General features: G+C 39.8%; 1 protein-coding gene across 1 annotated transcript in view; it reads left to right on the forward strand.

Moving 5' to 3' along the window:
* Nucleotides 1-1,596: 1,596 nt before the first annotated feature.
* morc3a (MORC family CW-type zinc finger 3a) overlaps nt 1,597-10,684 on the forward strand; it is a 17,621-nt gene continuing 8,533 nt past the window's right edge. The window contains exons 1-6 of the mRNA XM_084908017.1: nt 1,597-1,730; nt 4,742-4,814; nt 5,224-5,356; nt 7,113-7,339; nt 8,386-8,542; nt 9,193-9,337. Coding sequence (XP_084764143.1) covers nt 1,692-1,730; nt 4,742-4,814; nt 5,224-5,356; nt 7,113-7,339; nt 8,386-8,542; nt 9,193-9,337 — 774 coding nt within the window. The 5' untranslated portion in view covers nt 1,597-1,691. The remainder of the gene's footprint in view (nt 1,731-4,741; nt 4,815-5,223; nt 5,357-7,112; nt 7,340-8,385; nt 8,543-9,192; nt 9,338-10,684) is intronic.

Genomic DNA, 10,684 nt, shown 5'->3' on the forward strand with positions numbered 1-10,684 from the left:
ATTTCATACATTTGTTCAGGCATTTTTGTACACTCCTTGACACGGACAGATGCTCTTCATTAGGTTGGCATGGTATTAAAGTGTTTAACATCTCACAGCAAGGAGGTTTCTGGTCAAAATTCTGGCAGGTGTCAGTGATTCTGTATCAGCAGTGAATGTGAAATCGAGTGCTGTATGAATGTATAGTTAAAGCTGTTGACTTGTTATTGAAAGCACTTTGAGTGATCGGTAGGACTAGAAAAGTAGATGAAATTACGATCCTACCTCTAATGCACAAAGTACATTTAAAAAAAAGACAAGCTGAAATCCATTTATTCTGAACTAACTGAGAACGAGATCAAAGAAAGGGATGGGGAAGTCATAAATTACAAAGGTACCCGAGCTCCTGTTTCAGTGAGTGTGGGAATCGCATGCAAATCCAGCACACGCGAGGTTTCATAACACTTATTTGAATATACAGACTAGCTTACAATAACAAAATTGTGTTTTAGTTTTAATTCGTGTTGAATTTATATATCTATAATTTTACATTCTTGGTGTGATTATTTTTTTAGGTTATAGCATTTTTTACGCATGAGCAGCCGCCCAAGCAGAGAAGCCTCCAGCTTGTCCGGGGGAATACCAAGGCGTTCCCAGGCCAGCCGAGAGATATAATATCTCCAGCATGTCCTGGGTCTTCCCCGGCTCGGCATGCCCGCTTTCCATCCATCCATTCGCTTCCGCTTATCCTTTTCAGGATAAGTCTGTCGCAGGGCCAACACACAGGGACAGACAACCATTCGCACTCACATTCACACCTAGTGGCAATTTGGATTATCCAAATATATTATCCAATTAACCTATCCACAAGCTGCATGTCTTTGGACCCGGAGGGAACCCACGCAAACACGGGGAGAACATGCAAACTCCACACAGAAAGACCCCAGCCTGATGGTGGAATTGAACTCAGGACCTTCTTGCTATGCGGCAGCAGTGCTAACCACCATACCACCGTCAAACATACATCGGAATATGTTTTAAATAATTGTTTCTGATGTTTTCATGTCTTAGATAAAACAGGATATGGTGTTGTGAGGAAATAGATGTGTTTTTTTTCAAAAACGTTGTAAATCCAAGAAAATACCTTCCATCTATTCTCTGAAGCCTTAAAGATTAATCCATGTATTTAATTATTTCCTTTATAAAATAAAGAAATGACCTGTTTTTTAAATATCATTTATGTCTCTGTGCTATTGCCCCTACATTATAACCAATCCAGATATTTTGCGTCATTGAAATATTCTTATAGAACTATGTTATATTTGTTAAAATCTCTGCCACCCTGTTGGCCACATCTCCCAGTTTAAATACGAATAATCCCCCTTTTCTCACTTGCACTTTTCATCACTTGCACTGGCACAACAACACTGGCACGTGTATCACATTCCGAAACACTAAAATTAATTTCAAGGTACGTCACTGTCGGCACGGTTTTATTTTGGAACGTCAAACCGGAAGTGCTCCCGACAGCGTTCAATGCACAAATAAACCCTTACATATGAGGTATGGATATTGATATTAACATAAAACATAAGCAAGGGCGATTTTAATTAACTTAAAAGTTCTCTGTTTAATTTTTGTGTAACTCGAGTGTTTGGCCGACCGGATGCTTGGACCTAACCCCGCCCACAGCAATCGGTTTACAGAGAAAGATGGCGACGCAGATGGACCATGGTGTTCCGTTAAGCACGGTGAGAGGAGTTTACTTATTTGTTTGGGGAGTTTTGTCCTATTTATTGGTGGACTAAATGTGTGAACAATTGAAACAACAGTAAGAATCTGCGTCTGGGTTCAGTGATGTTAATTCAGTCCATACAGCACACCCGCTGTGGTCAAAGCTGTATTGGCTGTTGGTACCGAGGTCTGTGGGACTCCCATGTAGTTGCCAGTCAGTTTATATTTACAACTGCCAATGAATTACGGGAGTACTGTCATCGTTAACAGCAGTATTGTTTACTCAGAAATTAGGTCCGGTTGTGCTGTGAATTCAGGCTACTGGATAAGTTTCGTTTTCCTGACTCACGGCTGGTTTTACAGCCCACTAACATACTGGTTACAACGGCCTGGCTGGTCTTGTTGCAGGTCGACACAGAGCCAGGACCAGTGTATTCTCTATATCTATATTTGGTAGGAGGTTAAATGGCTTTTGCATAAGATTTAATGCACTTGTATTATGTTTTCCCTCTATTCACCCTCTTAAAGTCTTCCCCTGTTTGTTTATTACTCTGTAGTAAGTGTGTCCCTCGTGTTATCACACATGTGAAAGCAAAACAAGGGATTAAAGTTGTTTAGGTCACGTTTGTTTGACTGCGGAGCTTCTTTGCATATGTCTGTGAAGGTTCTCAGTCATCCAGGTCAGAGTCATTTCAGTCAGAGTGTGTGTCCACACATTCAGACAGAAACTGGTTCATCCCAAAGACAGAACTCCTAAACACAAACTTAACAACGTAGTATAGGCTGTACAGTGTAGGGGGGAATGCTCAGACCTCTACATTGGAGAGACCGAACAGTCACTTCATAAAAGCATGGCACAACATACAACGGCTGTCCTTCTGCATCTAAAGGGAAAAGGTCACTCCTTCGAGGACACCAATGTCCACATTTTGGACAGAGAAGACAGATGGTTTGAAAGAGGAGTGAAAGAAGCCCTCTATGTCCACTGTGAGCGACCATCTTTGAACAGAGGCGGTGGTTTATGAAACCAACTGTCTGCCATATACATCCAACCTCAAGAAATCACATGATAGGGTGGGGGTAGATTTCACAATGAGCTGATGTGGGCTGATTTTTAGCTAAACCCGTTTTCACGCCTTGGCTCATGTGATTAGGTAGATCATTAAGGGGTCCAGTGTCCCTCTTGGGGGGACACTCCCATAGGGCTTAAATCTGGAGCTCTCCAACATTTGACTCTAGAACTGAAGAAGCTTCTCAGATGACAGGTGAAATGTCTTCAAGCAACTTAAAGAAGTCCAGGCTCTTTTCTTTCCAAGCTCCTTAGACAGTTTCTTTGCATAATTTCCACCTACTTGAATTGATTCTGTTTATGACCAAATAAATATCAGCTTTCTAAGTGTTGAACAGTTACGATATAGATCTGTTATACCAGACATTGTCATCTGTAGTCTTGGCTGAAGCTCTGCAGTGGTGGAGAAAAAATGACAATACCAAGCAATAAGGTAAACAAATGTAACACATTAAAAACAATATGCAAAGATGCACAGTGAACTCATTGCCATGTTCAAGAAACCAGTTTGAGATGATCTGAGCTTTGTGATATGTTACGTTATCCTGCCAGAAGCAGCTATCAGACAATGGGTACACTGTAGTCATAAGGGGATGAACATGGCCAGCAACAGTATTCAGTTATGTTGTAAGGTTTAAACGGTGCTCAGTTGGTAGTTTCCCACACACCATTACACTGTTACCGCCACCCTGAACTTTTGATACAAGGCATGTTGTTTTCTGACCTGACCATTACACCAGCAAGCAGAGACTCATTAGAACAAGCAACATTTTTCCATTCTGCTGTTGTGTTAATTTGAGCAAACTGGAGCCTCAGTTTGCATGTTCTTAGCTGAGGGGAGTGCCACCCAGTGTGGTCTTCAGCCCATCTGCTTCAAGGTTCGTGTGGTTAGTAACATATGGCCAGGTGATGCTCTCCTCCAGCTACAGGACTGTTTTAATCTGACAAACTGGTCCATTTTTAAACAGCAGGATCTGGAGACCTTCAATCACTCTGTCCTTTTCTACATTAACTGCTGTGTAGAAAATGTGACAGTGACAAAAACTTAACTGAAAACCTTGGATGACAAGTAAAATCCAGGCTCTGATCAGAACTTGTAACTTAACCTTCATGCTGAGGGTCATTTCCTTGTGCAACCTGCCAGTGCCAACCAGAGGATGGGTATTAAACAGGCAAAGGAGGCCTATAAGAAGAGGATCGAGGGCTTCCTCACTGATAACAACCCCCAGCCAGGTGTGGAGAGGCATCCCAAGCTCTCACCAACTAGAAAGGCCAGAGCCCCCAACTGCCGACAGCAGCCTCAAACTCGCAGAGGACCTCAACAGCTTCTTTAGAAGGGTGCTCAACCTCTCCCTGACTCATGCCACCATTCCCACCAATCTGAAGGTCTCCACCATCATTCCGATCTCAATGACTACAGACCTGTAGCCCTCACGTCTGTAGTCATGAAGTTTTTGGAGCAGATACTGTCTCAGCACATCAGAGACTGTCTACCACCCTTCCTTCACCCGCACCAGTTTGCTTACAGAGCAAATCCTTCACTCACCTTTTTTTCTCATTCTGATGTTTGGTTTGAACTTCAGCAGGTTGTTTTGACCGTGCTGAATTACTGCCATGTGATTAGCTGATTCAGTTTTTGTGTTAATAAGAATTTACACAAACATTTTTATCTGGATTTCCTGTGCTGTTGCTACATGTGGGAAACCCTTCCCCCTACTGTTCTTCCCTATTACGAGTCTGATCTCTTCTGCAAAGATTTGCATGTATTTTCACTAAATTGACCAGTGCAGCGCTGAACTGACCAGGTTTTGGTTTCAAAATTCCATCAAACCTTTGTTTTAAACATGGAGCATATTTTCCATGCAGTAAAAATAAATAAAGTCAGTAAAGCCCCTTTGTTGTGGTGGATGTGATATAAAATGCAACTAATTTGTGAAATTGAATTTGTTTCACTTGTAGCTTTCACCCAAGTTTCTGCACAGCAACTCCACCAGCCACACCTGGCCCTTCAGCGCTATAGCTGAACTGATTGGTGAGTCACTGTGATCTCATTGTATTTCGAGGTCGGTTTCTATTTCACTTCCAATTCTGAGAACAACAGCTGTAACGACACAGACAGATGATTATATAACGAAGTCAAATATTTACTTGATTGAACTGTATGTCTTGTTTCATGTTAAAAAAAAATACAATAAATAATGATAATATGTAATATAATAGTGAAGATATATATATATATATATATATATATATATATAATGTATCTTCACTATATTTCTGCATGAATCTAACTTTATGAGTCTGTTTAATATGTACACTGTATGTAGCAGAAAAATAGGTCCTCTGTAAAAAAAAAGTAGTCTGTCCCTGCTGCTCATCTACACTGTAATTCTGGCATTCATATTTGGACTTTAAATGCTCCCTAAAACTGTTTTTGACAGACAATGCCTACGACCCAGACGTCAGTGCCAAACAGTTCTGGATTGATAAAACTGTGGTCAAAGGAGAAGAATGCCTCAGCTTCATGGATAATGGAAATGGGCTGGACAATAAAACAATGCATAAGATGCTCAGGTACAGATGCAACTACGGTGTCATTTTTTGAAACTTGTGGAAAGTCAGATTTCAGAAGATTGAAATCTTTGTAAAACCTTGAGATTTTAACATAAATTCATCCAGTGTGTGATTTGCAGAATTTTATGGTGTCATTGTGCCATCATAGGGTGTCGTATTGAAGAAATTAAAAGTGTGTTGTACAGCTCTCACCATGCCTTTTCATATCATGTGTTACTCGATATGGTCTCTTGTAGTGATGCGCGAATCATGAACGAATCGTTCAATACTCGAGAATCACTTTACTGACTCATGAATCATGATTCACAAGCCCAACTGACTCACTGACTCATCCCTGTTGCTGTTAGCAGCAATGTATCTAGCTTATAATTAAAATTGTGGAGAAAGACACAACGGTATCTTAACAAAAAAAATTCTGCTCTGAACTGGAAGAAAAAACCCTGAGTAGAAGCTCACATCAAGAAAATAGCTCCTCGGTTCACAGTAGCATCGCTCTGCTAACATCCTAACAACACATTTGAGCTACTCTTTTTTTTAAATATTAAACTTTATTACGAAACAGTATACAGAACATGTATACAACCAGAACAAAATTAACATATGCCAGGGGGTGTAACACAAAGAATTACAAACATTCAAATAATTTGTAATTACTACAAATAGTAATAGTTTTCATAGCCTTTTTGTTAAGTGATCCACTAATCAATTTTATGTAACATAAAACATCATTATAGTAATGTTTAAAATTAGGCTTTTTGTTACTGTATTTGCATTTGTGAAAATAAAATTTAGCTAAGATAACTAACAAGTTTATTATAAAGTAAACATCTTTGCATTTGAGCTACTCACCCCCTCCCTCCTGTGCTGAATCATAGAGCGAATGAATCACTCACTCACTCACTCACTCACTAACCCCCTCCCTCCTGTGCTGAAACGTAAGCATAAGCGAATCACTCAGGACTCACTAACCCCCTCCCCCCTGGCTCACAGCTCAGTGGACATTTAGATGAGAAAATATATATTTAACACATTTAAGGAAAATACTAATAAAATAAAACTAAACTAAATAAATGTTTATTAAGCAATTTTGATAGGAAATTGCTTAATTTTAGAAATGTTTTTGCTCTTTTTTGCTCTATAAAATAGTTGGGGTTTTTTAGAATCATTCATCTTAGCAGTAGGATTTACATGAAAAGAGAAACAAATTAAGTTTGAGTGAAAATGTACATTTTTTGCACTCTGGTCAACTGACTCAGTGAATCAAATGACTCAAAAAACCCGATTCACTTTGGTGCGTGACTCATTAAAACTCGATTCAGTAAAAAGAATCAAATTTACCATCACTAGTCTCTTGACCATTTTTTTTTAACGTCAAATTTGGTGCTAACAATGAAGGTTAAGGTCAAATGCTTAGCCAACCTAGGTGCTCATGTCTTCCGAGGCCTAGTATGTTGTTGTGAAGTTTGAAGCCATGATAAATTGTGCGTAAGATAGCATTTGAACTGATTTCCACATTTGGTGTGACCTTGACCTTGATCATGACCATATTAAATTAAATCAAAAATTAAATCACCTTGAGATGCTTTTTGTACCTGCCATCAGACAAAAGTTAAACATGATATCTTGAAAACTGTGGATGCTAGACTGCTAACAGACAGTCAGACAAATGGAACTGATTGCATACTGCTTCCCTTCAGAGGGAGAATTATGGTTTGCAAAACTGGTAAAAAATTTTTTTGCATTTTCTCTCCTTCAGCTTCGGATACAGTGACAAGATGCCCCTGAACGGTAAAGATCCAATTGGAATCTATGGCAATGGCTTCAAGTCTGGCTCCATGCGTCTTGGCAAAGATGCTATTGTCTTCTCCAAGTCAAAGAGGAGCTTATGCGTGGGGATGCTCTCCCAGACCTACCTGGAAAAGATTGGTGCAGATCAAATAATTGTACCTATTGTTTCCTTTGAAGAGAGCGACTCAAAGAACTATATCCTTTATCTAATGAAATATTATACATCAACTATGTATTCATTACTCCAGGATCAAATTAAGTCAGCTGAAAAAGAACAGGAGCAATCCAGAAATCTCAGAGAGAAAAAAGGGAGAAAAAAGAGATTCCTTTAAAAAAAACCATAAATAAATCAAAATTAGAGACTGGATAAAAGGTGTGATGACCAAGTCCTGCAACTTTGCTAAAACAAAAATTTTATAACTCTGATTTCATCTCTTCTTACACCTCTGAAGTGCTTCCAGTCTTGCTGTTGTATTTATTTTATTTAGATCTGTGGTTGTCCTGTTCTACTGGTTTACAAGTGAGGTCTGTAGAGAAGCAAAGACTTGACCAGGACTATTGTTGTTGGAGTTTTATCTCCATGTTTAAAGGGTTGTGCACTGTGAATTGTTCCCAAGAGTCAGACTATTAAAGCAGAGCTCCGGTAGTGTCTGATAGAAAAGAATTCAGGAGAAATAATCAGAACTGTGATGCATGGCACCGTGCACCAGCACTTTATGCATAATTCAGTAGCTTGTAGAAACACGTGTCTTGATGCATGCTCAATCATCCAGGTAAGTAGATCCCAAAAGGTTGATTCTGTTCTGGACGTAGCGTTTTCAGTGGGAGAAATGTGTTGCAGAAACATCTTTAGCAGCAATAACACAAAGTAATTGTTTTCTGTATAGTTCTGATACTGTGTGAAGTTACCTGAATGCTTCAGACGGGCCAAATCTTCTGCTTTTTTAGAAGAGTTCAAACATGTCGATCATCATTTAATCAAATTCATTTGATTAGCAGCACCTCATCATGAACAAACTTTCTTCTTCACATGAGTGGAGTCGGGCCAAATGTTATCAAGTAGGATCTGATTTATTTGAAGAATGGAGTAGGAGAAAATCTGAACTGAGCTACAAACCTAGCATGTGAGATGTGCTAGGTTTGTAGCTGTAAATGTCATTGAGAAGGGTATTTTTTTTGTCATCTTACATAAGTCATACTTCCCTTTTTCCTTTGTTTTCCGTCCTTAACTTCTCCTTTACTTTGTGTAAGAGAGGACCAGAAATCCAGTCTACAGGCCATTCTGCAGTATTCCCCTTTCAGCACACAAGAAGAGCTACTCTCAGAGATTTGTGCAATTAGTTTGCCAGGATCCACGTCGAAAACTGGCACACGGATCATCATCTGGAACCTCCGCAGGTCTGTCTGTGGTCCACACAGGAATAAAGGGTCATATGTGATTTCAGAGGCTATGCTGTTGCAATTAAAGCCTGCTAGTTAAAGCCTCTCATTACTGGATCAATAAGATAAAACAATTGAACAGATTATCATCATTCCTACAACAATCAAATCACCAGCTTTCTTGTTTGCCTGATAAAAAGATGATAGTTTACAGATCTGGAAGCTTTGCACGACAAATAGGGCAAATTAACTGGATGTCAACTGCACACCATTTGTTGAAATGCACTCCATACCATTGCATTTACCTCAAGGATGATGCATCCATGATTTCCAAAAAGAAAATTCTTCTGATTTTCATACCAATAGTAGTTCAAAACATGCACGCCCTAATGACTCAGTTAATTGGTTTTTCTCTATACCTAAACTGTTAACCACTTATTCACGCTGCTTTTTAGAGCGAGGTAAATGCCTTCCCAACTCAGCATTTGGTCTTTTGCAATCCTTCCTTTCAATTTGTTTCACATTTTCCAGAGGATTCTACCTTTTTGTAAACATAGTTCTAAGATATATTGCATGACAAAGTCCTCCCTCTCTGCCCTTATATTCTAACTGTATTTTGCACTAATAACCAATAACATAAACTGTGTCTTGTTTTGTTTTTTTGTCAGGACATCTACTGGAACAGAGTTTGATTTTGAGAAGGATCGGTACGACATACGAATTCCATCTGAGGTTTACAGTGCAGAGAATGACACTAATCAGCGTCCAGACAAGATCACGTCACACATCCCTGAGAGCATGTACTCGCTTCGGGTAAGCAGCATAAATGTGCATGCCCTGAAATAAACCATTAGCACTTGGTGCTAAAAGAGAAAGCCTCTTTGTCCTCAACATAATTATGCATCCAAAAATGAGAGTGCAACAGTTTTGGATGCTAATCACAGTCCAGTCTAGTGGGCAACTTCTGGTTAGATCCACAGGTTCAGCTTTTTTTTTGACAGTGACACAATTTTTGTAAGTTTACCTCTGTGCACCTACACAGTAAAATTAAACAGCAGAGGGATTTGTGGGATTAAACAAAAGCTTTGCATTAACTGTTAAAGAATTGCAGCCATTTGTATACAGTCCCCCATCTGAGTCCCCAGGCTCAGATTAATATATTTTTGAAGCAGAGAGTTTAGCCTTGCATGCTTCCACAGTTCATCCTGGTACTTCTATCAGCAGTCACTTCACCAGTAAACAGTAGTGGCTCGGTTTCACTGGCAGCCATACATGCCCATGACATAACAACTCCACCATGTTTCAGAGAGGATGGGGTATGCTTCAGGCAGGGTTCGTACGGGTGAAAATACTTGAATATAGTCTTTTCAAGGTTTGAAAAGCGCTTGAATTTCAAATGTGATGCTTAAATGTGCTTGAAACTGTATTTCATTCTGACCGAATAGTTTTCTTATTAGATCTTGAGTCACATGACAGGTGAGTCCTGGTAAATAGTTTTTGAGTATGTGTACATAAAATATGCTAATTTTGGAAACTTTTATTATTATTTTGCCAGCTATCAACCTTGCTGAAGAAATGACTGAAATGCACTGAGTGTGATGCAGTATGGCAGGGCTATTATAGTAAATGGTAAATGGCCTGTACTAGTATAGCACTTTACTTAGTTCCTATGGACCCCAAAGCACTTTACACTACATTCAGTCATTCACACATTGGTGATGGCAAGCTACATTGTAGCCACTGCCGCCCTGGGGCACACTGACAGAGGCGAGGCTGCCGGACACTGGTGCCACCAGGCCCTCTGACCACCAGTAGGCAACGGGTGAAGTGTCTTGCCCAAGGACACAACGACACAAGAGTGTCGGAGCCGGGGCTCAAACCAGCAACCTTCCGATTACAAGGCGAACTGCCAACTCCTGAGCCACGATCGCCCCAGTAGTTATGGCATAGTGATTTATGAAATATGCTGTAAAATTGGCTAACATTACTTAGCAGTAGCAGTAATGTGAGTTACTTCACTCAAGTGAAAGCTTTAAGCGTTAGTCTGATACCTAACTAGCCAACTTAGGCTTAAGGAAATAATGGTAAAAAGAGTGACTGATCCACATGGGCACAAAGAATAGCCACTTTTTTATGCTACCGAAGTCCCGGTAGCATAAA

This window comes from Perissodus microlepis, chromosome 16 (genome assembly GCF_051167445.1).
Source record: "Perissodus microlepis isolate ML-2025 ecotype Zambia chromosome 16, ASM5116744v1, whole genome shotgun sequence".
Classification (NCBI taxonomy): Eukaryota; Metazoa; Chordata; class Actinopteri; order Cichliformes; family Cichlidae; genus Perissodus; species Perissodus microlepis.